General features: G+C 59.1%; 2 protein-coding genes across 2 annotated transcripts; one reads left to right on the top strand and one right to left on the bottom strand.

The window, feature by feature from the left end:
- The first annotated feature begins 280 nt into the window (after positions 1 to 280).
- Positions 281 to 4988, top strand: PERCC1 (proline and glutamate rich with coiled coil 1). The gene is given in 3 exon segments (XM_019281467.2): positions 281 to 2950; positions 4098 to 4503; positions 4505 to 4988. Coding segments are annotated over 2 exon segments (825 nt in total). The 5' UTR covers positions 281 to 2950; positions 4098 to 4129; the 3' UTR covers positions 4956 to 4988.
- Positions 4989 to 5655: 667 nt separating this feature from the next.
- CLCN7 (chloride voltage-gated channel 7) lies at positions 5656 to 25125 on the bottom strand. Its single transcript, XM_039560478.1, has 25 exons — positions 24940 to 25125; positions 18250 to 18321; positions 17503 to 17574; positions 17209 to 17274; positions 16479 to 16611; positions 15980 to 16089; positions 15216 to 15296; positions 14793 to 14855; positions 14008 to 14091; positions 13758 to 13851; positions 13298 to 13362; positions 12727 to 12843; positions 12351 to 12405; positions 11768 to 11828; positions 11127 to 11265; positions 10802 to 10895; positions 9417 to 9586; positions 9053 to 9104; positions 8628 to 8755; positions 8399 to 8484; positions 7786 to 7918; positions 7631 to 7690; positions 7108 to 7284; positions 6924 to 7004; positions 5656 to 6809 (listed from the first exon to the last, which is right to left on the bottom strand). The coding sequence occupies exons 1-25, from the start codon at positions 25066 to 25068 to the stop codon at positions 6723 to 6725; spliced, it is 2409 nt and encodes an 802-aa protein (XP_039416412.1). The 5' UTR covers positions 25069 to 25125; the 3' UTR covers positions 5656 to 6722.
- Between the last annotated feature and the right edge of the window lie 54 nt (positions 25126 to 25179).

Genomic DNA, 25179 nt, shown 5'->3' on the forward strand with positions numbered 1-25179 from the left:
TGCGCGGCCCCGGCCCCGCCGCGGTGGGACCGGACCCGACACCGGCGCTGCCCTGCTGCCCCGGCAGCCGCCCCAGGGCTCGCCGGGGGTGGGCACAGTAGCTGGGCCGCAGCGGTGCCCCGGGGCCAGGCTGGTGCCCGGAGCAGGCCTTGGCTGCGCTCGCTGCCGTCCCCACCGCACTTGTGGCAGCTCGGGGCTACCGTGGGGAATGTGGGGAGGGGAAATGTGGGGTAAGGAAAGTCCCTGCCTGGGGTAGGGGGTGATAGGACACATGGCCGGGACCGGGAGGAAGCACCGGGAGGCAGGGTGGATGCATGGACAGGGGGACGAACCCCCTTGCACATGGGTACAGCCAGGAGAGGACCGAGGACAGGGCAGGACAGGGCTGGGCAGTCCGTGGCTGCTCTCCCGGCTGAGGGGGGAGGATGAGGCCGTGGTTTGCAGGGGAGCTTGGGCTGTTGCGAAGCTTTGCCGTGTGCTGCGTTCCCTGTCTGGCTTTCTGAGCTCCAGCTCCATCTCGCACCACTCCCGCGAGTTTTACCTCTTGTTTCTTCACCGGGAGCTCCCGGCCCCGGCTGCCCTATGCATGCTCCCTATGCCGGAGAAATCCCACCTGCTCTTTTTACTGCCACAGGGCTACAAAGGCGGCGAGGGTTAGAGCTAGAGCCCTGGTGCAGGATGCTCCGTTTGCCATAGTCATGCCTGGTTTTCCCACAAATTTAAAGCTTCGTTGGCTTTCAGGGAAAGGCAGAATGAGCCAGCCCCGGACAGGGCTGTGCCGCCGCCCCGCTCCGGTGCACCATCCCGGGTGAGCAGAATCAGCCTCATCTCAGACTGCGGTCTGCCACCTCCCTGCTTGTCTGCGGGGGTCTCTGCGGACAGGAGACCCCTTCCCTGTGGGACGGGAGCTCCTCGTGCCCGGCCCTGGCAAGGTTTGGAGCAGGAATGGCCACCCTAGACACTCGAATGGGTGCAAAACCACATGCCCAAGCCTGTTGCAGGAGCAGCGGCATTGCCTGTCCCTGCTGCTCGCCCTTGGAATGGTCCTGCTGAGCCCTGAGTGTTCCCTAAGTGCGTTATTCCTTTCCACAAAGGACGGACACCTCATCACTCCCAACTCTGTGAGCCGGCAGCCAAGTCATGTGCTCCCCACACCATGTCCCACACCTGGACCCCCTCGCCAGCATGCCCAGACCCTTCCCACCCGGGCAAAGGGTCAGCGCTGCCCTTTCCTCCGGCCGCACTGTCCCGGAGGCTGTGGGAGCTCTCCCCATCTCCTGCGCTGCAGGAAGAGGGTCTGGGGCAGAGATGGCTGGGGACACCAGAGGAAGCCGCCGTTCCCTGGGGATCGTGGTGGGGGATCGGGGTGGCTGTCCTGCTCCCAGGGCTGGTCCCCCGGGTTGAAGCCGGCAGCAATGCCAGACCATGCCAGTGCCGAGCCGTGCCGGGCGGGTGGGTGACAGTGGGTGACGTCGGGGAGCAAACCGAAGGGTGCCCGTGGCTAATCAGCTCCCACCCACCGTGTTTGCCCAGCAGTGCCCGGGTGGCTGCTGCTCCCGCCCCGCGTTGCCGCTGTGAGTGTTTAGGGAGAGGAGAGGGAGCTGTGCGGAGCCGGAGCCGGTGCCCAGCTCCGCCCCTGCAGGGAGCCCCAGGGCTGCCGGCCCGGGGAGAGGGTCGGTGACAGCCCTACCCAGGCTGGGACACTCTTCTCGCCAGTGCTGCACCCTGCCAGGAGCTGGGGACACCATCTCAGCACTGGGGACAGCTCAGAACAGGGTGCTCAGGGCAGGGGGCAGGGAGGGCTCCGAGAGAGAGACCAGGAGCTGCGGTCACTCCAAAAACAGGAGAGGGGGACAGCTCTGGAGCAGGGCTGTGGGTGTCCCCAAGCCCAATGACCATTGTCCCACTCCCTGAGTGTCCCCAACACCGGTGACAGAGTCTGGGTGCTGTGTCAGGCCCCTGCCATCCTGTGCCCTTCAGCTGTCAGGGGCAGGCTGTCCTGTGTCCTCTGGCCATCCTGCGTCCCCAGTCACCCTGCATCCCCCAGCCATTTGTGTCCCCTGGCCGTGGTCTGTGCTGCCCCGGATGACCCCGCTGGCACGTCCTGCTGCCAAGGCAGAAATGGCACCTCTGGCACAGCGCCTCTGGGACCTGAGCTGATTTTCATCGTCCCTGTCCTCACAGGGGAGTTGCTGTGGGGGTCAGCACGGCCACAGGCCATAGCACAGACACAGGACACACAGGGTGAAAATGCTGTCATCCAGGTGCTGTCCTTGCCGTGGGGCTGGCTCAGCCACTCTCCACATGGCATGTTCACCTTCGCATCCACAGATTCCAAAACCTCTTCCAGGGCTGGTCGGGGAGCCCAACATCCATTTCAAAGGGGCACAAGGCTGGAGATGGGTGGTCTGAACTGCATGAGGGTAGTGCAGCACCTGGGGGTACCTCACGGAAAGGCTTTGCCCACTGCAGCAGCAGCCCCTGTTTGCAGAGGCATCGCTCGATACACAGTATGTTCTTCAGAAGATCCCTACTCCAGGAGTCAAAATAGCATGAAATTTAATTTTACGCCTATTTGACAAAGCTTGATTTCACCTCCAATCAGCAGGGAGATAAGAGCCCTCGGCACAAGTGTGCGGGCAGTTTGGCAGCTGGGGCTGCCGATTTAATAGGTGAATTTACAGGGACAACACTTGAAAATCCCCTGGCTAGTGAACCATTAAGGTGAGCCCTGCCTTCCGTCCCCGCGTCCCTCCCCGCGCCGCTCTCCCGTTGCTGGGTGCTAAAGCAAACCCCAGCTCTGTTTACCGAGTCTACTATTACAATACGGCTACCAAATATTTGCCAGCCGTCAGCTCGCTGCTCCGCTATAAATACTTCAGGCCCAGGTGGAGGGACGGGCAGGGGGAGCGGCGCGGGAGCCTATGCATGGCCGGGCGGCAGCGCCAAGGTGAGTGCGGAACCGCGGCCCGGGCGATGCCCTCCTGCCCCGGGGGTTTTTCCGGCTGAGGATGGCGGCGGGGCAGGCAGTGGGGTGGCCCCGCTCCCCTCTCCCCGCAGTCCGGAGGTGTGAGGCTGAGCCCCCCCGACAACCCACCCCGGGGCAGCACGGAGGCAGGACGGGGGGTACCGCGGTGGGGACGGCACAGAGAGGGACACACAGAGATGGCAAGGACAATCTTGGGCTGGGTGCAGGTCCTGGCACCATGCTTGGTGTGGCAGGAGCAGGTCTGGTTCCCCAGGATTTGTTCCCTGCCCTGAGACCCTCTCAGCATGGCCAGGGGTGTCCTGCAGAGAGGCAGGGGTGAGGATCCTTCAGCACAGGTAGTACAAGCTACAAAGGGGCCACATCCAGCTCAGCGAGACCCAGCTGTGGCCAGAGCCCACCGGGGCAGGGCAGGGAGGCAGTGGGTTCTCTCAGTTGCAGGGGAACCCACAGGGCCATTGTGTGGGCAGGGCATGGGGCTCGATGGCACTGAGCCCAGCATGGCAAGGTGGGGGCTGAGCCCCATTCACCTCCATGCACAGCCCTGCGGTGAAGGGGAACATCCCTCTGCCCCACAGCTCTGGAACACATCCCCACTGCTCTTCATCCCGTGGACATCTGTCTCCCACAGATCAAAGTGAACATCCCTGCTGCCCCATGTCCCATGACTTAGGGACATTCCCATTGTCCCACATCCCATGCCTTGATGGGGACATCCCTGTTGCTTGATATCCCAGGGTTCAGTTAGAATATCCCCACTGTCCCATGTCCTGTTGCTTGTAGGGGAATGGCATCTCTGCTGCTCCATGTCCCATGACTCAGGGTTATGCTCACACTGCCCCACATCCCATGTTTTGGTGGGGACACCCCTGCTGCCCGCTGTCCCAGGGCTGAGTGGGGACACTGCCCTGTTTCCTATGGCTAGTGGGGACATCCCCAATGCCCCACATCCCACATCTCATTGCATGTGCGGGACATCCATGCTGCCCTGCAGCCCCACTTTGGCCATGATGTGGCACGACATGGTCCCCTGCCCTCTCAGGGCTGCTGGGTGGTGGGTCAGGGCTGGTGCCAGGGTGTGTCACCCTGACCCCGCTGTCCCTGCCCACAGGGTGAGTCCCGGGGGTGCCTCTGAGCGCTGACATGGCTGCGGGTGTCATCCAGCCCCTGGCCGAGTTGCGGCTGCCCTCGCCCTTCCCACACGGCCTCCTGCTGCCCACGCACCCTGAACCTGACTTCCCCGACGTCTCCGAGGAGGAGGAGGAGGAGGAAGAAGAAGAGGATGAAGAGGAGGAGGAAGTGGAAGCAGTGGAGGAGAGCGTGAGGCCGGAGCTGGCCGGTGTCTCCAGCACTGCTGAGACCACCCTGCGTCTCCTCAAGTTTTCGGAGCTCATCAGCTGCGACATCCAGCGCTACTTCGGGCGGCGGGGCCGGGAGGAGGCCCCCAGCAGCCGCCCCGTGCCCGAGGACTGTGGCTCACCCCAGAGCACTGAGGCTGTGCCCGAGGCCGTGGTCCCACGGCGCAGCCCGGGGGGCCACACACATGCTGGGGCCGCTGGCCGAGCTCTTTGAGTACGGTGTGCACCGGTGCCTGCCCGCCCGGGTGGCCGGCAGCAAGACACAGCGGCTGGAGAGGAAGTATGGCCACATCACCCCCATGCACCACAGGAAGTTGCCACCCTCCTTCTGGAAAGAGCCAGGCCCAGGTCCTGCCAGCCTCCTTCACGCTGGCACCCCTGACTTCAGCGACCTCCTGGCCAACTGGACAGTGGAGCCAGGGCCAGAGCTGCCAGGCACTGGGCGGGAGCTGCCGGGTCGCCTGGGGCTGGAGGCTGAGCCTTTGCTGGGCTGTGACCCCACTGTGGCCCCAGAGCCCCCAGTCCCGCCACGTGCCACCCAGTTAATGATAAACCTGGTGGCCCCAGTGCCAGCACCGGGGCACTCAGAGCTGCCGGGTCGAAGCTGGTGATGGGACGAGTGAATAAATGACTCCTGCCAGGCACCAGCGTGTGTGGTGTCCTTTGCCACCCGCCACTGTGGCATCCCTGCTGCCAGTGACAAAGGGCCACGGCTTGGCTTGACCCTCGGGGGCTGCTGGCTGCCCCGGCAGCAGTGGGAAGAGGAGGGAAGCACGGTGCCGGCGGGAGCCAGCAGCCCGTGTTTACTCTGCGGCCCAAGTCGGTGAATCCCATCCCCTTATCTCGGCCGCGCCAGGGCAAAGGGCGACGCAGGGCCTCATAAAGCACCCGGCTGGCAGCACCCAGGGGGGACCCTTCACTGCCTTGGGGAGCCACTGTGCCTTCCAGCTCCCCTGCCCCATGGCAGGGTCAGGGATCTGGACCCACACAGGAGAGCAGGCCTGGCTTTTCTTCCCCACAGCCCCGCCACCAGACCTGGCTGTTACCAGGGCCCAGCTGAGGCATCCTCTGCTTTGTGGTGGGTTTTTGTTGGTCTTGAAAGGGAAAAGAACCCAGGAAGGGGCAGCCACCCCCTGCCTTGAGCCCTTCTGGGGGGGCAGCCCCCAGGATGCAGCCCCACCCCACCCCCTTCACTCCCCAGCCTGTGCCCTCCCAGCAGCAGGAGTGGGGACAGGGCTCTGTTCAGGCCCAAGGGGACAACTGAGCCTGGACAGTGGCCCCAAGGGAAGCAAGAGACAGGCAGCACCACAATAAAAGTACAAACAGACTTTATTTCAGCACAGATCCCGCAGTCAAAAGCCTCTCCAGGCACCAGGCAGCCTGTGTCCAAGTGAGGAAGGGGCAGTCCCAGGGCAGAGGCAGGGCAATGCCAAGGAGAGGAGCAAGGACAGGGGGAGATGGGAGAAGTGAGGTGCCAGGGCTTTGCTCCTACCCCCTGACCAAATCCAGGACTGGTGGTGGGGTTTGGGGTGCCTGGAAGGGTGCAGGCTGCTGGAAAGGGCCAGAATATTGCCCAGGAGTGACTCTGGATCCCAGTGTAGGAGCAGCAGTAGTGGGAGGACTGCAGGGGTGGCAGAAGGGCACAGGCTGCAGGACCAACATCGCCCCAGCACAGGCAGCTCTCCCCTCCCCATCCCTGCCCCAAATTCCAGGGGTGTCTCCCCACACGTGGGCTGGGGTCAGAGTGGCTGAGGGAACCAAGAAAGAGCCAGAGGCGGCAGCTGCAGAACCACGGGAGCCCTTTTATTGCACAGCCAAGCAGGGCACGTCCCTCTCCTCAGTCCCAAGAGGCAGGGAGGCAACCCCAGAGCTCATCCCAACCCAGCAAGCAGGACCACAGGGCAGGGGGGAATGAGGTGCTGGGGGTAGGAGGGAGCCCCATGATGTCCCCACTGCTCCTCTCACAGGCCCTGCAGCCAGAGCTAGGGCAGGGCTAAGTCCCAGACAGCCCAGACTGGGTGGATGAGGCAACAGAGGCCACGTGCCATGTCAGAGGAGTGTGTCCAGCTCAGTAGGGCATTCCTGCTCCCCATGGAACACTCCAGCCTTCACCCAACCTTCAAGGAGAGCCTATTCCAGGAGCTAACAGAGCCAAGGGTGAATTTTGATCCCTCAGGGAAGCAGAGGAAGGGGTGACAAGTGGAGGCAGTAGACGTGGGAAGGCAGCAACAGGCAGGAGGGCCGGGGCAGCACGGCCCTGCCAGTGCTCCAGGCACTGCAACACCTGCACGGACTGGCCAGGTCCTCTCCCCACCTCCTGCAAAAGGGGGTCCCCAGCTCCGAGGGGCCGGGGCACGTCTCTGCTGGACCACACTGCCTCACGTCTGTGCCAGCGAGAGCTCCTCCAGGCCCTCCTTCCCCAGGCGGTACCTGGCGAGGTCCTTGCGGGTCACCATTCCCACCACCTGCCGGGAAAGGGACGGGGTACAGCCCCCTGTGGGCACACAGGGCCTGGGGACAGCGTGTCCCTGTCCCCTGGAGGAGCCCAGGCTGCTTGGACACAGCGAGCAGGGACTCACCTCATTGCGATTGTCCACGACCACCAAGTGCCGCAGGCCCAGGGCTCGGAAGAGCTTGAACACCCGTGGCAGAGACGCCTCCTGCAAGGGAGAATGGGGATGGGGGGGCTGCAGCAGCCCCAGACAGCACCCATTGCCCACCCTGATCCCTGGGGAGCTGTGCAGAGGGGTCCGTGGCCATTACCTGGGGCACAGTGTAGGGCGAGGGGTTCATGAACTCGCTGAGGTCAATCATGCAGTCGCGCTCGTCCTGGGAGACGTGAATGGACTGGATGGGGGGGAAGCGGGGGTAGGCATCCCGAAAATCCTTCAGCTTCAGCCGCCGCTGCACCAGGTTCAGGTTGGCCCTTTCCACAAAAACCTTGGGAGGAAAGAGATGATTGGGGACTATCCCGCAGAGCTCACAGGCACCAAGACAATGCACAGGGGCAGGGAGGGAAAAGGGCAGAAGTGTGGGACAGATGGACCATCTGCAGAAGCACAGCCTGTTTCCCACTTGCTCAGGGTTTGTGAGCCCAGTGGGGTGCAGGATGATGCTGGGGTAACCCCACCACTGAATGGCAGCACCCACCATCCCTCTGGGTGAGCTGAGGGGGATGACAGGCACCCTCTGCCAGCTCTTCCCAAGCAAGGCAGGCAGCAAGGAGCCTGAGCCAGAACTGGGACAGCAGACACAACCCAAACAGTCTCCACGCAGCATTACCCACCTTGTGCTTCAGCAGGACGATGAGCTGGGAACGCAGGATCAGACCCCGCAGTCCGGCAACCTGCAACAGGGCACCGTGTGTGAGGGTCCCACACTGCAGCCAGCCCTTGTGTGGCCACCCCAGCTGCATCCCCTCCCCAGTGGCAGCCAGCCTACCTGTGTGGTGTCAGCGTTGCTCTCCACCACGGGGAAGCCGTTGTGGTTGGAGGAGGTGTCACTGAGGATGTCCACGACCGTGCCCACGCGCTCGATCCTCCGCAGGCAGGTGACAGGAGTGCTCATCACCTCCCTGCAGGGAAAGCTCCGGGTGAAACACAGCCCCACGGCAGCACACACCAAATCATGCAACCACAGCACGCTGTGGTGGGAAGGGAGGGAGCTCATCTCATTCCAAACCCTTTCTATGAGCAGGGACACCTTCCACTAGACCAGGTTGCTCCAAGCCCCATCCAACCTGGCCTTGGACACTTCCAGGGACGTGGCAGCCACAGCTTCTCTGGGCAACGTGTGCCAAGGCCTCACCACCCACACACCCTAAATAGCCCCCAACACACGACTTCTCAGTGCTCATGCCTCCTCTGTCCCCAAAAGCTGCCAGGGAGAGAGGAAGGAACACACTGCAGGTCACATCCCTGCTGGGGAAGAAGCTGAGCTGGTGGTACCAGGGGGCAGCAGGCTCCTGTGACCAAAAGGTCACCACCTCCACTCCCAGCTCAGGCCAACAGTGTGGTCCAAAAGCTGCTACCACAGCAATGCCCAGCCCACCCACCTGGCTGTGAGGGAGTGGGATGTCACTGGGGCCTCCCAGTGCAGGAAGGGGACGCTCTGCAGCTGGATGTGCATGTCGTACAGTCCCTGCAACAAGAGCCAAGCCATCAGGAGAAGCCTGGTGAGGTGCCAAGGGGCACAGAGCGGGCACATGCCTGTCCTGGCCCCACCCTGGCCCCCCAGCACCACCAGCCCTGACCCACAGTCCTGAGGAGCACAACAGCTCTCACCTCCACAAAGTAGTCTCCCACGATCTTTGCTGTCATCAGCACCAGCATGATGGGGAAGCCATAGGTGACGTTGCCTGTTGCCTCCATCATGATGACCGTAAGACTCAGTGTCATCCGCACTATCCCACCTGCCAGAGGCACCCAGGGGGTTTGGGGGTTTAGAAGGGCACAGGAAAATGGAGTGAGGGCATCACAGAACACCTGAGGGCCCTGAATCTCTCAGTGATCCAGGACTGCCCACCCAGGGGTGCCCTGGGTGAACCCAGCCCTCACTGGTGTCCCAGCACTGCCTGTGCTTGGCAGGGTGATTAGGAAGCTGACAACCAGGCTGGACTTCAGCTGGGAAGGAAGCTGTCAGGGAAGCAGGGAGTGCTTTTTCCCATGACAACTTCACCCCAACCAGCACTGTGCCATGGGGAACTCACCCAGTTGTGCAGCAGCTCCCATCAGGGCATACTTCCCAGGATCAGCCCAGATCTGAGCACAGGAGAGAGAAGGAGCCGAGTCACCCGCTGGCTCCAGGGCATCCAGAGACAGCCAGCAGAATCCTGGCCAGCAAACCCCCCTCCAAAGTGGGGAGAGGTGCCTGAGGCTGCCTGAACAACCCAGCTGCTGGCAGGGCTCCTCTGGGACATGGGGAGGCCCAGACTCAGCTCATGAAGACATCAAGTGAGGATGCCAGCCCACTTCAGAGCTTTCAGCCAGTTCCAGACACACTCCCTGCACATGCCACCAGCCCAGCAGTGAGGGAGAAGGGCTGAGTGCCACGGCTTCCCAGCCAGGACTCACCGAGCCCTTGGTCAGGTAGGACAGGGAGATGCCGAAGAGCCTCCCCCAGGCTGCCCCGATCAGCAGGGAGGGGATGAAGACCCCTGCGGACACTGTCAGGCCGTAGGTCCAGCAGGCCAGGAAGAAATACATCAGTGTGAACATGCCCAGCGTCATGGGGTTGTAGGAACCTGGAGTGGGGAAAAACAGAGTCAGTGCTGGTCCCACAGCCCAGTGATGGCCACAGATCAGGCAGCAGCAGCCCCACGACACACTCCCAGCAGCAAGAGCCCCTCTTCTTGGGCTGCACCTCCTGCCCTGGCAGCACAGGCCTTTCAATCTGGCTCTTCAGGTTATTTCTGCCCCCTCCAGTGCCCCCACCCAGCAAGAGCCATCCCAAGCCCTCACATCCCATTCCTCCATCTCGTGACCCATCGATGACCCATCCCCTCCCAGCCCTGTGGTTCCCAGCCTCCCATGAAGAACTTGAAAGCCCCGAGGGAGGGACTGCCAAGGCTGAAGGACAAGCTTGGGAGGACAGAGGCCCCATGCCAGCTTTGGGATCAACTGAGCAGGGCAGGTCCTACAAACTCCCTTCCATTGTGCAGCTCCCATGGCTGCTCCAGCCAGTGCCATGCTGTCCCCCAGCACAGGCTGTGCCATCCCAGCGAGACCCTGCTGACCCCACAACCCAGCTAAGTGCTATTTTGGGATTGCTGGGCAGCCCAGTCTAGTTTAAACAAGCACTTTGCAACCCCTCCTTCAGACAGAAGCCTTGAGCCAGGCAGGACTCAGCACTGCAGCGAGCAGCCCCAAGACACAGGATGGTCATCTCTTGGCTGCAGGTGGCCAGGCTGTACCCTCTGGGCTGAGGATCCTTCTGTTCCCCACCCAAGTGCAGCTGGGCACAGAACTCAAGATTCCACAACAGGCAGAGGAGATGCTGGGGTTACACCAGGTCCAAAGAAAATGAAGCTGGAACCTGGGAACCAAACTGCATTTCTCAAGCCAATCCAAACCCCAAGATCCACCTCCACAACCCAGAAGGTAAAGTCATTCTGGGGCAAGTGGCCCTGCTAATTAAGAAAACATCCAGCAACATTTCCAGAAAGGACTTCAGACAGACAGCAAGGGTCAGACACACTCTCACACAACTCAGAAGCAACACAGCATGCAAATGTGCATGAACAAAAACGGGTCCCTGGCTCCACAGTCTCCCGACACCACAGCCCTTTGGCTGAGCTCAGAGGTGCCACCAGGCACAGCACCCATCCCTCCTCCTTCCACCACTGCAGCACAGAGTTTTGGGAAGCTCACACGGGCCACTCATCCCCTGTCTTGCCCCAGGAGTGGTCAAGCAACACACTGGCCACCTTGCATGGACCCTCTCTGCTGGGTGCACTGACCTGGAGGGTCATGGAAGAGGTTGACGACGCTCTTCTCAGGTGTGTTGAAGAAGGCAGTGGCCATGGAGTTGTACTCTCCATCAGCACAGAAAAGCTGAAAAGGCAAGATAAGAAAGAGTTAGAAGTAGCATGGAAGACTGAGGGACATGTGCCAGTGAGGAGGCAGCTCTGGGCAGGGAGGACACCTACAGCAGCTCTGCCTGCACCGGAGGGCATCAACTTAGAGGTCCAATACCCCAAACCCAAGCAGGGTCTTGTCTCCCTGCTGAGCCCCCCAGGCTCAGGGTGCCCCCCACCCTGAATGCTGTTCTGCAGCATGTCCTACCTGCAGGGGATACGCCACAGAACTCCCCTGGATGGGCTGGCAATCTCTTGAGCAGTAAATCATGACAAATCCCACAGTTGCCGTCACTGCTGCCACCAGCATGGCCTCAACCACCTGGAGGCAAGGCCTGTGGATGTACCTGTGAAGAGAACAGAGGAGTGAGGGTGGCACCCAGGGGTGTGGGCAGGATCAGCCCCAGCCTGACTGGACATGTCACATCAGGCATATGACAGCCTGGCTGCCTCTGCTCCCTGCCCAGACCCTGCCAGGCTGTCCTGCTGCTTGAAAAGCTGGCGACAGGTATTGGCTTGGCCAGACTGGTCTCAGTTTGCTTTAGCAGCTCTCTGCCTTCTCTCACTCCTCTCAGAGCACATGACAGTCAGGTCTGCAGCGTCTGCACCCCTCTGGGCCCTCCAGTCACTGGAGGGAAATACTTGGCAGGGTCAGAGCAGTGCTGGGATGCTGTGGGTCACAGCCTCGGCCACAGGCAGCGAGAGGTACATGGCATCTCTCAGGACCTGCTGCTGCTCACATTAAGTGAGAGATTACAGCCTTGCTCCATCTGAGAGTGCCACTTTGAAGGAATGCAGAAGGCACCAGCCAACCCACATCAATCGCTTTCATTACCTGTGAGCTCTCACCTGATCCGGAACATCGTCAACCAGTAATTGAGGGCATTGAACAGGGCTCCGAGGATCCCACCTGCGAATGTGAGAGAGGAAAAGCTCAGCATGCAGGGCTGCCCACAACCCAAGGAATCTCTGAAGATCATCTGCAACCCATCCAGAGTGACTGGCAGTCCAGACACCCCGGGCAACCCACATGTGGATGCTGTCCCTGTAGCCAGCCAGGACCTGGCACCAAGAGGAGCCTGGCACCAGCAGTGGGCAGCCAGGGCCCAATGTCACAGTGCTGGCACCAGGCAGGCAAAGGACAGGCCAAATCCATGGGGATAAGGGCAGCTCACATGACAGCAAGGGGCTGCCCAGGACTGCAAGGCACTGATTCTGCTCAACATGGGTTAAAGGAGATTGACTTTGCTACTAGGATTGGGCCAGGATCCAGGTCTCACCCCTCCATAAGCCCCACAAGCAGCTTCTGCTCCAGAATTTAATGGATTCCCCATTTTCCCCAGGAAACTGGATGCCAAAGCTTTTTAGACACAAACAGAGAACAGAGGAAATTATTCAGACTAATCAAATCGAAAAAGCAGCATTCTCTTACCAACCACTCCCATAAAGATGAAGATAGGAATTTCCTGAATTGTGTATCCCATTTTCTGCAAGCAAGAAAGAAGTGGGTTTCAGATCTCCTGGCCCGTCGGCAGCCCCACAGTCAGTCACTGACTGCTGGGACAGCACAACTCTGCACTGGCACGAGGCTTTCAGAGCTCAAAGTCTCCGCTGAACAGCCCACAGACTCCAGAAACTCCTTCTGCTGGGGCTGGTGGAGCTGAGATCTGGCCAGACCCCACAGCCTGCTAATGCAGAGCCTGCCTCAGCCCCTGGGTGATATTACAGACAAATTGATGTCCCAAAAGCGGCTAAGAGCTGCTTCTAACCCCCCACCAGAGCCCTACACGGGGAATACCTGTGCCTACCTCGCTATCAAATCTGCCAAAGTTGATAAGCCCAGGGCTGGAGAGATCCCAGGCATTGCCGTGGTAAACGCTCAGGACAGAGTTCAGAGTGAAGGTGGAGATCATGGAGGCAAAGAACTGGAAGGAGATATGGGCCAGAGTCACTGCCAGATGCCTCCAGCCCCATTTCCTCACCACATGCCCCCTGCACTACCCCAAACCACCCCCCAAGGCCCTTGGGCAGGGCTTGGTGCCCATGGTGTGGTGGGGACAGGAGGTCACATTCCCTGTGGCAGCACTTTGGGCAGCTTACCCTGACCAGGGTCTCACTCCTCCTTTTGCCTCTCTGTTGCCCTGGGGCACAGCCCAAGGCAACTCCCTTGAAAAGGAGCTGGCAGCAAGACGGAGCTCAGCCAGGCCCAAATTCAGCCCCTAAGGACCAGGGCACAGGAGGGGAGCTGGGATGCTCTTCTGTGGGATGGGTTACCCTTGCTGGAGCAGGGCTGTCAGGAGGCCTGGGGCTGCAGGGCACCCGGAAAAGGGAATGCCTCACACCAGAACCAGCAGCTCTCCACTGCTTTCCAGCACTTACGATTCTCCATGTCAGGAACTGGTTCCAGAAGGAAGCCCCTTCCTCCAAGCTGAACAGGACACCCCCTGCAAACGCAAGACACAACATCTTCACAAGGGGCATGTGCCACAGCTCATTGGCTACAGCACCAGCTGAGGACCCAAGAGTCACCCCAGACCATGTGCCCACACTGCCCAGATCCTCTCACAGGCAAGCCCACCAAGCCATCAGTGATGCACTGATCACAGCAAAGCCCCCCACTGCCATCCTCCATCCCACAGACGCAACTTTTGGGATCTGAGGTAGATGATGCCCTTGCCCTTGGGCAGGGCCCACACCTGCATGGCATGGCAGGAAAACTTGGAAGGCTCCTGCAGTGCCCTATGCAGATCCTGGCAGCTGCCTCCAAGCAAGTGGGAGCAACCTCCTGAGGAAATCCATGTCCAGGCACTGCTCAGTGCCAGAGAGCCAAGACACACACCCACAGGGGCACCGAATGCAGCCGAGACGCCGGCGGCAGCTCCAGCAGACACAAAGTCCCTCTTTTCTGTGTCTCTGCGGAAGTACTCGAAGATCTGAAACAGGAGTGAAGGTGGCTTTAGGGCTGGCCATGGGCACGAGCTTCGGAAGACACAGGGTATGATATGGACAATGCCAAGCCACCAGTGGGAACAGCCAGGTATGGCACAGAAGGGCACCTGCAGCACAACCCCTCAGACCTCAACACCAACCTTGAAGTCTCGCTTTAACGACGTGGATCTCCCCTGGGAGATCCCAGCAGCAATCACGGATCCAGAGTGAATCATGGGTCCTTCCTAGGGGCCAGAGAGCAGAGTCAGATCAGGGAAGGAAGAACAGGAATGGCTGAATGCTGCTCACCAGCTTGCAGTCCTGAAGCTGGATGGGAGTATTTCCCTCAGGCAAATACAGACCTTAACGTTTTCCCCCTTCCCATCCTGGAAGTATTCAAGACCAGGTTGGATAGAACTTTAAGCAACTTGATCTAGTGAAAGGTGTTTCTGTCCATGGCAAAGGCTTGGAATGAGAGGATCTTTAGGGTCTCTTCCAACCCAAACCATTCCATGGTTTTATGAAGTCCTTATTCTTGCATGTGCCTCCTGTGCCCACCTCCTGTTCCCACCAGCCGAGGAGACAAGTATTTTCCTTGCCTGCCTTCAATCCCTGCAAGCCAGAAAGGTCCCCATGGGGTACCCAAGTCTCCCTCATCTACTGTTTGCAAGGACAACCACTGAGGGACAGAGGCTGCTGCTCTCCTGCCCTCAGCCAAGCCACACACGGGCTGGCATGGTGGCACCACATGCCCCAGGGGCTCCTCAAGCTTGGCAGCGTCGCAGCCACCTTGGCCAGCAGACACCAGGGAATAACACTGGGAAGTCACTGCAGGGCGCCCAGCACTCTGTCCCCAGCACAGGACCGGTGACAGGCTGTGACACACGTGCCAGCAGTGGGGACCAACACAGCAGCAGCACGTCAGAGAGAGCTTTGTGCACGTCACCTTCCCAACAGCCAGGCCACCGACCACCGAGAGGATGACCCCACAGACTTTGATCACCAGGGTCTGCAAAACAGAGAAGGGCACAGCATGTCACAGGGGTGGCACGAGGAACACAGCCATGGCAGCCACAGGGGACACAGACCCAGCGGGCCCTGAGGCATGGGAGGAGCCAACCACCCGGAGAACTTGTGATTCTCAGCCCCAGCATTGTGGCAACAGAGTTGGTCAATTTTCTTCTTGTCCAGAGCAAAAATCTACCCAGCTGCCAGTCCCAGGGCAGGAGATTTAACCTCTTGGCACTGAGGGGGAAACAGCTATGGAGCTGGGAGCTCATGCCAGCTCCTGCTGTGCCACAATGTGGGCAGGGACCACTGCAGGAGGACACAACGTGCCCAGGCCATCCCACCACCTCCCGATTCCTACCTTGAGGCGGACAACATGTGGGATCTTCACACCGTTGAGATAACATTTGATCTGGGGAATGCCGCTGCCGGCTGCCACGGGCTGTAGGGAGCAGGGAGAGCGTGAGTGGCTGTCACACACAGGGTGGGGACACAACAGCCACCTTACCCCTGTCTCTCAGCACAGGGGACACCCTGCACACCGTCAGGGTGGCTCTGAGATGAGGCCAAAGCTTATCAACAGACTCTGGAGGTGGGCTTGAGGGGGGCACCTACTTCCTAAGGGCAAATGTGCCAGGGAAAATGAGCTGGCTGGGTTCTTGGGGACACTCAGGTTTTTCCCCACCCTGTCACAGCTACAGAAGGGTCACACTTGGTGGCCAGGGAGAGCAAGGGCAAAGCCACAAGGAAGACACTGTGGATTAGAGTGATCCATAGGGAGTCCCGGTCCCTGGCTTGTCCTGCAGAGGTTGTCCCTGAGGCACCCAGCCACACTGGTATCTGTTGGTACTCATGTACACCCAACGAAGAGAGGCTGAGCTAGGGCCAAGGCTTGGGAGAGCTGCACCCCCGCCCAAGGCTGGAGCACAGCCTCTGGCACATCCCAGCAGTCTGACAGCCCCACAGAAACTCCACAGCACAGCTGCAGCCAACACCAAGGAGCTGATGCTACCAGGAGCCAAACTGGCAGAAATACATTCACTATTTACAAAATTTTGCATGTTTTCTGGAGACATGACCCTGCTTTGCCCATGCAAAGAAACTAGAACAGTTCCAAACTCCTACCTCTATGAAGGCAACGATGACAGAGCCCACCATCACCACGCTGGCGTTCAGGGTGGCCCAGAGTAACAGGGAGAAAGACAGGCCCCCTTTGGCAGTGAACTTGTCGATGTCTGGGGCAGCAGCTCAAGGAAAGAGCAGTATTGCTGGGGTACCATCCCTCCCACTGCAGCATCTCACAGCATCACAGGATGGTTTGGGTTGGATGGGACCTTAAAAGCCATCTAGTTCCAACCCCCTGCCATGGGCAGGGATGCCATTCACTAGACCAGATTGCTCCAAGCCCCCTGTCACTTAGAGCATCCAAGGCAGCTGAAATGAGCCTCCTCTGTTACAGCAGTGCCCAGCCACAGCTCAGCCCTGCAGAGCAACTGGGCAGCAGAGTCTGTGCCACCAAACCGGAGCGAGGAAGCGCTGCCCTCTTCCCCCATGACCCCTCTCATGGCTCCCAGGAGATTCCAGAGGTCCCAGCTGGCCAGCAGCCACTGCTCTGTGAGGATACTGTCCTTCACCACCCGGTACTTGAGGCCAGCCAGGTTCTCCACCACGATGTCGATGAAGCAGGCGACAAGGCCAGTGAGGATGCCGATCATGGCACAGATGACCCAGCGCTTGATCTCCACTGTCCGGAAAGCCTGAGGGGCAGATAGCAGTCACACCCTGCTGCCATGCAGCCTGGCATTGAGGGGACCCCAACACACCTGCCACCTTCCCCAACACAGTTCCAAGTCTGGGAAGCTCCAAGGAGAGCCAGGGAGCACCAATGCTGGCTGACCCAGCAAAGCCTGGACACAATTTACTGATTTTAAGCAGTGCTCTTGTACCTCTGTGGGATCCCTAAGGTGCTTTCCCAGCTTGCCTGCCTCCATTAGGCCCATCCTGTTGGGATTCTTGCTGTGGCACTGATTCCCAAAGCCCCCAGGGCAAATGTTTCACATGACTCCAGAAGTCCCTCTGCTCAGGGACCTGCCCCATGTCACCAGGCAATGCCACCACAGGCACCCAGATTAGCTCCCATTCCAACCACCCCACGCTGGGTCCTTGATCCTGTGGTTTCACGGCTTGTCACAAGCTGGTCAGTGCCCATAAACCCATCCCAGCTTTAAGCTTAAAGCTAGGCTTTAAGCACAACCTCTTCTGGCACAAAGAAGCTCCCCAGCAGCCAGGCAGGGGGAACAGCTTCTCTGGGCCACCCCAGCTGAGATGACTGTGGGCAGCCCAGCAAGACTCACCGCATGGTTTATCCTCCTCTCCTCCTCCAGGAATAGCTGGTTTTCACTGTTGTCATAGTCCAAGCTCTAGTTTGGGAAAGGGAGATGCTGTTATTGTCTACCAGGTGAAGAGACCCTCATGCTGGGGAGTGCTGCCCCCAGCCCCTCCCCCTGCTCCTGTATCATTTTCTTCCCTCGATTCCACTCCTTCCCCACTGAAACCACCCTCACTGGGCAGCTGTGAGCCCTTGCCCCTCACACCTCACCTGCTGCATCCCAGAGGGCAGAGCTGAGATGGGGCAGATGGGCATTTACCTCGTACTTGAGTGACAGGAGCTTCTCGTTGTGGGGGATCTCGTTGGGATGCTGCCGAGGGAGCTCTGTCTCCTGTGGGATGTGATGCACAACTTAGGATGGTCAGGTCAAAGTCCAACCTTCCCATCCACCATGCAACTGCTGGTTTAACTCCTTTTGATTCTCAGGAGAGGCACAGAGGACTGCAGGTGCAAGCTGCCTGGCAGGCAGGGATCTGGGATGATTTTCCACCAGTTGGTGGATGTGTGGGATTTAATGCAGCTGGACCAGCTGTCAGGGGTGCACCCTCACCAAGCACCCCCCCATCCCCAGGCACAACATCTCCCCAGCAGCAGGTGGAGGGTTTGCCCAGCTGGGTACACACTGCCATGTTGACCTGGCACTGAATCCAAGCAACTCCATGCTCCAGTTGAGGGCAACCTTTCACCTTGGCAGGAAATTCCTTAGGCCAAAAGCAAGGAGCTATTTCAAGCAAACCCATGTTTTTGGGCAGAAACCAAATTCTGTTTCCCAAACACCTTTGACTGTGCAAGCTGTTCCCAGCTCCGAATTAGGGCATTTACTGAGGATGCCAGAGGGGCCCCTGGGGCAGCAGCAGCTGCCCACGCCACAAAGGTCACCCAGCCCCAGAAGAAGTGCTGGAGTCCGCGTGGAACATGCAAAACGTGAAGGAGGGAACAACAGCAGCTGTTAGTGGAAGATGGGAAGGGGTCTCCGTAACAGTGGGCCCCTCCCTGTGCTACTCACCAGCTCATGGATGTCCTCGTTGAGGTCCACATTGCTCAGCTGCCCGATGCGCAGGAAGGAGGAAGGAGTGAGCTGAGGAGAGAAGGGAAAATGAGGTCAGTTCCTGAATGCACTTCAAACCTCTCAGGAGGAAGGAGCAGGCATGCAAGATGCTCATGCTCTGCCTCCCTCACAGAGCTCTGCCCGCCTACCACTGCCAGGGCCCCCCAAAACGCAGCACCCTGCTCTCGGAGGACACACCAAGGAGGTGGGATCCAGTGCCCTGGAGGGTACCAGGGGCAGCAACAGCCTGCCAGGATTTGGGTGAGCTGCTCCAACCTGTCAGCTGGCAGCGCCAGCTCACCTGGGAAGGTGCCAGACAGCAGCGGCTCATTGGGGACTGGCCACCACCAGCGTCTGGCACCGAGCGCGGCTCCTGGCGCAGCACCGAGCGAACCTGTGCCGAGCGGCACGTTCCGTGCTCCCCTGAGGCTGGGGAGGGACAGAGCCCCTGGACAACGCACCACCTCCACAGCCACCAGCTCACCACGACGTGCCCTCAGCTGGCGGGCCCAGCCAGCAGCAAGGGGCAGCTGAGGGCATGTCTGGCTCTGCCATCTGCTCCACAGCAGCGGTTCCCAGGCGGGGAGAGGAGCACATCACGTCAGCGTGTTTGTCACCCCCCGAGCAGCCAGGACCAGAGTGACAGCCAGGCTGGCTGCCAGCCAGGAGACACAAGAGGAAGCGGTCACACTGCTCCTGCACAGCCTTGGGGACACTGGTGCCTCTGAGCCGGCCCCAGTGTGATGCTGGGAAGCAGCGTTTGCATCTCCCCCTGGGGAGCAGGTTCTCCTTTCACTAGTAAACACTCGGGCTTGTTACTGGCAGTGCAGTTGCATAACATGGGAGCTTTTGGACTGTTTGGGGCACCTCTGTCACCCGGATGAGGCAGGCAGGGGCTTGGGCTGCAGCTGAGCAGTGCCACAAGGGGACCCAGCTGGAGCAGGCAGGCTGCTGTCACCCCCTCCGTCGCTGCAAAACACAGGGATGCACAAGGATCCGAGCACTGTCCCTAAGCACAGCCCAAACACCACTCCTCAGCATCAAGATCTTCCCCTCCAGAGCCTCACCCCTCCCCAGCTGCCAGGTTAAAGAACTGGAGGATAAAGAGGGATGGTGAGCAACAGCAGGGCTCTGGCACATCGGTCCCTCTCTGCTGGCAGGTCCCAGATTGAGCCCCCTGCTGCTTTAATCCCCACGATCCCGTCTGGAACGTGCAGGCCAGAGCTGCTGGGAGCCGTGCACGTCACTGCAGAGGAAGAATATCCCTTTGTGTTTGCAGCCTGACCTATTTTCCCATTTTTCCCTCTGCTCCACATTCTCCTTCACTCCCTGACCTGCAGATGGGTTCTGCCCCAGCTTCTCAAACCCTCTCTGGTGCCCTTTAGCCCCCAGCAGCCCCAGCCCAAAGTGCTCCATGCTGCCATTTTCAGACACTGGTTTGGCAAAACCAGCCTGGGCTTTGTTTCTGGTCCATGATAGCTCCACAATCCCAGTGGAAAGGATACAGGTGGACCCTTTTCCCAGCAGTCAGAGCAGACCACTGTGGACTTCTATGAGCTGGGCACACACAAAGCTGTCACCTCCCTGGATAGGAACTTAGGGTCACAAGCTGGATGCAGGAACTGCCTGTTCCAGTGCCTGCCAGTGCCCAGCTGCTCTGGTGGCAGGCATAGGTCCCAACCAGGCTCCTGCCATCCTGAGGAGGGGGAAGGACACATTCCTTGCCCTGAAACCTGGAGGGACAAAGCTGAGATCTTGCAAAGGAAGACACCCCCACCTGGATTGAGGAAGCAGAAGGATTTAAGGCTCCCGTTAGGTGCCACACATCTAGGGCAAGATCAAGGCAAGGAGATGGAAAATGTCACTCATGCCTTGTCCCTTGTGTAAGACCCCAGGCAGGACCAGCCCTTCAGGGAAAATTCTCCTTCTGTTAGCTACAGGGGTCTGCAGAAAAACCAAATGTGGCTTAACCAGTGACACCCCACCCCCTTCCCTCCTCCCCTGTGCAAAAAGCAGCCAGGGCCCAGCAGCTCAATTCCCAATCAATTAAGCACTAGCAGGACACAAGCACAGATGAAGGGAAAGGAGGTGCAGTGGAGCCTGAAGCTGAACTTCCTTAGACAAGCAGGATATTTTTAATATCCTGCCCCCAAGTCCTGGCACCCCTCTGGCATCTGCAAGCAGAGGCCTGGCTCCTGTCCCGCCTGCCACAGGGATCACATGCCAGGAAGACAAGAAAAAGATACTTCCATCAGCACCCAGCTATAAGAGAAAAAGGTGACATTCAGGCAGCCTGGAGCCAAGAGAAAGGGTTATTTGTGCACAGCTCAAAGATTCACCGAGCAATGCCCTCCTTGGGATGTTTTCAAACTCAGCCAAGGCAGCTGCTGATCCTGGGTACGTGTGATGTTGGTGTGACTGTGCTGTGATTATCTCCACATAAAAACATGCACTGCTGCCAAAACCCAGAGGGCACAGATGGGTTAACTGCTCTCCTGCCCCAGGAGAGGCTCTGGGACACACTGAGCCTCACTCTGCCAGTAGTACACGAGTGATAGCACCCAGCCCTCAGCCTGTTTAGGTGGTAAATTCCATTCTGAGCTCTGCAAAGAGATGTCTGGAGCCTTGATCTGAATAAAAATTGTTTATCATCAGTGTTAGTGGGCAGGAATGTTGGCAGGCAGGGCTGCTCCTCCAAGGGACCTCACCAGGCTGCAGGGAAGCCCACAAATTCAACAGATGCAAATACAAAGGCCTGCACCTGGGATGGAGGAGTCCCAGTGGTCAGAAAGCAGCTTTGTTGAAAAAGTCTTGCAGCAACCTGGTGGGTGAGTGAAGAGGTGTCAGTGGCACAGACCTGGAGTGGAGGTGGTCAACACCCTCCTGGGTGGTGCAAGACCACTGCCAGAAGGTCTGGGGAAGGGATCCCACACCTCCATCTGGTACCTGCAATAGCACACCTGGGACTTGGCATCCAGTTTGGGCTTCCTGGGACAGAAAAGGCACAAAAAGTGAGCTCAGCAAGAGAGTTGGGGGCTGGAACACGTGGCAAGACACACAAGGAGAAGCTGGTGCTTCTCAGGGAGATCTTCTTGCCATCTCCAGATGTGAGAAGTCTGATGTGGACTCTGCTCCACAGCCCATTTCCACAGGGATGAGCCAGCAAGGCTCCTCACTGCAGGACATGACCCAGCACGAGGAGAATGAGGAGACCTCCTCCCCCAGACACTGCCCCTTGTCACCGTCCTGTGCTCAGTACCGAACTGGCAGCACATGACTTTCCATTATCGATGAGATAAAGCCCAGCACAGACCACAGACGGAGCCCACAGAAACTGTGGGAGGGAAGGAAGAGGATTTCCAGCTCCCAGGGCACTCTTGGCCCCAGAACACTCTGTCCCTCCTACCAGGCTGTGTCACTGGTGTGTCACCGGCACGAGAACCCTGTCACCAGCAGTGAATGGGGGAGATGAGCTGCAGGGCTTTTGAAACCCCCCTCCTCTGGCACAAAGCCAGAGCTGAGACGGGCTCCAAACCAACCCAGCATCATCCCCAAAATGCTTCACAGCAGGAGAGAATGGGGCTCCTCATCTCCAGGCTCATAACAGGAGAGAAAGCACCTGGACTCTCCCCGAGATGTCACCACTTGGCTACGCTTTTGCTTCCAGGCTCCTGCACAGCTGCTCCTTGACCCTCACCTCCCCGAGGATGGGAAATGCTGTCATTGCCCTGGCCTTTCTCTTGGCACTTGTCGCACGTGTCCCCTCTGCAGAGGAGCAGCACAAGGATGAAGCACTGCCATAGTCCCTGATAGCTTGAGCAACCAGCAGGAAACTTCCTGAAGTTCCTGTGCTGGGGGAAGCTCCTGCCACCACTCGAGGGCAGTGGCTCTCCAGGGCAGTCACCTCCAGGCTCACAACAGCAGGGACAAGCAGCCTCTCTGCCAGTAGCCCTGGCCCATCTGCCAGGAATCAGGGCTCACCTAGCACTATTAGTTCTCTTTTTCTGCCTCCTCCCACCAAGACTTCTTGATTGCAGCCTGGCCACGTTTTTTGCAACTTGTTGCTTGAGGTTAAAGAAAATGAGACCAACAACATCCAGAGATGCAGAATAAACACGCAGAGGCTAAGAAGGACAATCTGCCCAGTAGCAGCCTGGTCCTGGTGACCCCTTGTTCCAGGCAGCCTCTGAAGCAGGAGCATTAAACCAATCCCAAAGTCAAGGCATTTCAGCACAAATATCTTACAGCATATCTTCAATGGTAGCAAAGGAGAAACGTTCTTTGACAAAAAATGCTTCATGATGGAAATTGGCTGCTCTTACTAAAATTTTCCACCCACTTCCCAGCCTGAGAACCAACACACACAGCTCGAGAACACAGGAAAGGGACGGCCCACGGCAGGCATGATGCTCAGAGGTATAGGCTGCCTCTCACTTCTTTATATACTCAAGGCACCAAAAAGCCCTGGTGAGAGGATGAAGGCTTAGTCAGCTCAGCTGGCCCCAAACCAGAGGAGACCTCAGGGACAGGCCTCTCACACCCCCACTATGGCCATAGGTGTCTTTATCCAGCCTCTCCTCACCTCCCGCCCACAAGAACTCGATCTCAGTCCCTCACAGCTGTCAGCTGGGGAGCTACAGACCCGTATTTCCTCTAGTCACCTTAAGATCACTTTCATTTCCATTAAACAAGCACGTGAGAAAGGGAAGAAGCTCCGCTAGGGGACATTTTTATTGTATTACCACAAGTACCAAGTTCAAATCTCCCCTGAGCTAAGCAGCTCCAGCCTCTCCTCTCTGTCCTGCCTTCCCACTTCAATGCATACGACTGAAAGTCATCTAGGGCAAAGGGAGAGGCAGCTGTCTGACACCAAAATACAACCCCAGCACGACAGTGGCCACTGCCAGGGGCACGTGTGGTCTGGAGCTCCAGCAAGGTACTCCCTCTCCTCCCTTGCCAAGGAAAATGCCACGTAGTACCACGTCACCAGCTGGGACCCGAGCTGCTTGCGCTGTGAAGGGACAGGGTGACAATAAGTCACATTGGCAGGGGTGGGTGTCCACCTCCACCTGCCCCTGCTGCAGCAGGCCTCAAGCACTTCTTCCAAACCCTTTCCCAATGACCCCCAGCCACGAGATCTGGTTAATCCCTATACTAATACCCTTCAAACCCGCAGAATTCCCCACATGCTGTAAGTATACGGGGTCCTGTTGCACTGCCCAGGAGGATTACTTTTATTTTCACCCCAGAACAGCTGCCACGGCACAGCTGCCTCCTTCCAGCTGCCGTTCCCAGGTCCCAGAGCACTACACAAGGCTCTTCCAGCCTAACGAGCCCTGCATTTCCCTCTAATTAGCCCGCTGTTCTGACTTGCCCAGGAGCAGGGCAGCACGGAATCGTGCTGGGCGAGACATCCCTGCTAACAGCTGCCAGAACCTGGCACTGCTCCTCCCTATCTAAGCTCAAGTCGCCCAGAAAACTCCCCACAGGAAATTTGAGGATGTCACCTGGAGGCAGTGCCTGTCCCACCTGGTGCTGGCACAAAAGTGCTCCACGGACCCATCCCAACATCCCATCCACACCACAGCCCAGCACAGCCCACCCGCCCTCAGCTCCACTCTGGTAAAGGTGCTGAGCTGCCTGTGGGGGAGAGACCGCCAGGCAGGCAGCATGACTAACAGCCTGGGGGTACACTGGAGAGAAGTTCTCTTCACTTAATTACCCAAAATTAACTTGCCAGAAGGAACTGGCCCCTCTCTGTAACATGGCCCACCCTGGACCTGCTTTATGCCAGTAACATCCCACAGGACACCCTCCACCACTCCAGTGTTAGAGGCTCTTGTGTCTGAGCCCTACCTGTTGATCTGGGCAGCAGCAGCACATCAGGCATCAGGCTCTCACAGAAAGATATTTCTAGCAGAAATGAATTTAGTAGAAATGAATTTTATATGGACAGATAGAGACAGAACAAGGGGGAATGGCTTCAAACTAAACAAAAGGAGAATAGATTAGATGTCAGCAGGAAATTCTTCCTTATAAGGCACAGGTTGCCCAGAGAGGTGGTGGCTGTCCTCCTATCCCTGGAAGTGTTCAAAGCCAAGCTGGACGGTGCTTGGAGCAACCTAGTCTAGCAGAAAGTGTCCCTGCCCATGTAAGGGGGTAAAACAAGATGAGCTTTAAGGTCTTTTCTAACCCAATCCATGCCGCGATTCTCTGAATGAGGAGAGCAGCCCCAGCGGGCAGGAGCAGGGCCCTGCTCCGCGCAAGGTCCTGCTGGCAGGGACCGTCCCACGGCGGAGGAGGAGCGGCCAAGGGCTGCAGCAGGGATGGAGCCGGCCCGCACGGCTGCCGGCTGACCACTGACTCAGTCCCACGCTCAGTTTTTCCCCCACGAGTGCCCCGTGCCCCGGCCCCTCCCCACGCCGGGTCCCGACGGGTTCTGCTTTCCCAGCCTGCGGGAGCCCAGAGCGACCGACCCCGACCGCCCCCACCCAGCGCCGGGGCAAGAACGCGCTTAAACACTACAGGGGAGGGACGGGGGCGCAGACACGACCCCGACCCGCGGCCCCAGCGATCTCCGTGCTTCCTCCGGCGCAGAGCGGCCCGGGACGGCGCAGACCCCCCCCCGCTCCCGGTAGCGGTACCCACCTGCCGGGCGCTGCCCGCCGCGCCGGGGCCGGTACCGTTGAGCAGCGGGGTGGTCTCGCCCGCACGCCCGTCCTCGTCGTCGTCGCGGTCGCGGCCGGACCAGGACACCTTCTTGGCGACGTTGGCCATGCGGGGCGGCGGCGGCAGCTCCTCCACCGGGCCTGCCCCGCCGCTCAGTCATGTGACCGCCGTCACGTGGCCGTCAGGGCGGCCCGGGGCGCTCCGAGGCACCATGGGAGT

Source organism: Corvus cornix, chromosome 14, assembly GCF_000738735.6.
Source record: "Corvus cornix cornix isolate S_Up_H32 chromosome 14, ASM73873v5, whole genome shotgun sequence".
Lineage (NCBI taxonomy): Eukaryota > Metazoa > Chordata > Aves > Passeriformes > Corvidae > Corvus > Corvus cornix.

Excerpts from the sequence above, each read along its gene's own strand:
- CLCN7 (XM_039560478.1), bottom strand. The coding sequence starts at position 25,068 with ATGGCCAACGTCGCCAAGAAGGTGTCCTGGTCCGGCCGCGACCGCGAC. Across the intron at positions 14,092-14,792 it reads GTGGCCTGGCTGTTGGGAAG|GAAGGACCCATGATTCACTC; the intron begins GTGACGTGCACA and ends TCTGGCCCCTAG. Across the intron at positions 13,363-13,757 it reads TGCATTCGGTGCCCCTGTGG|GGGGTGTCCTGTTCAGCTTG; the intron begins GTGTGTGTCTTG and ends TTGCGTTTGCAG.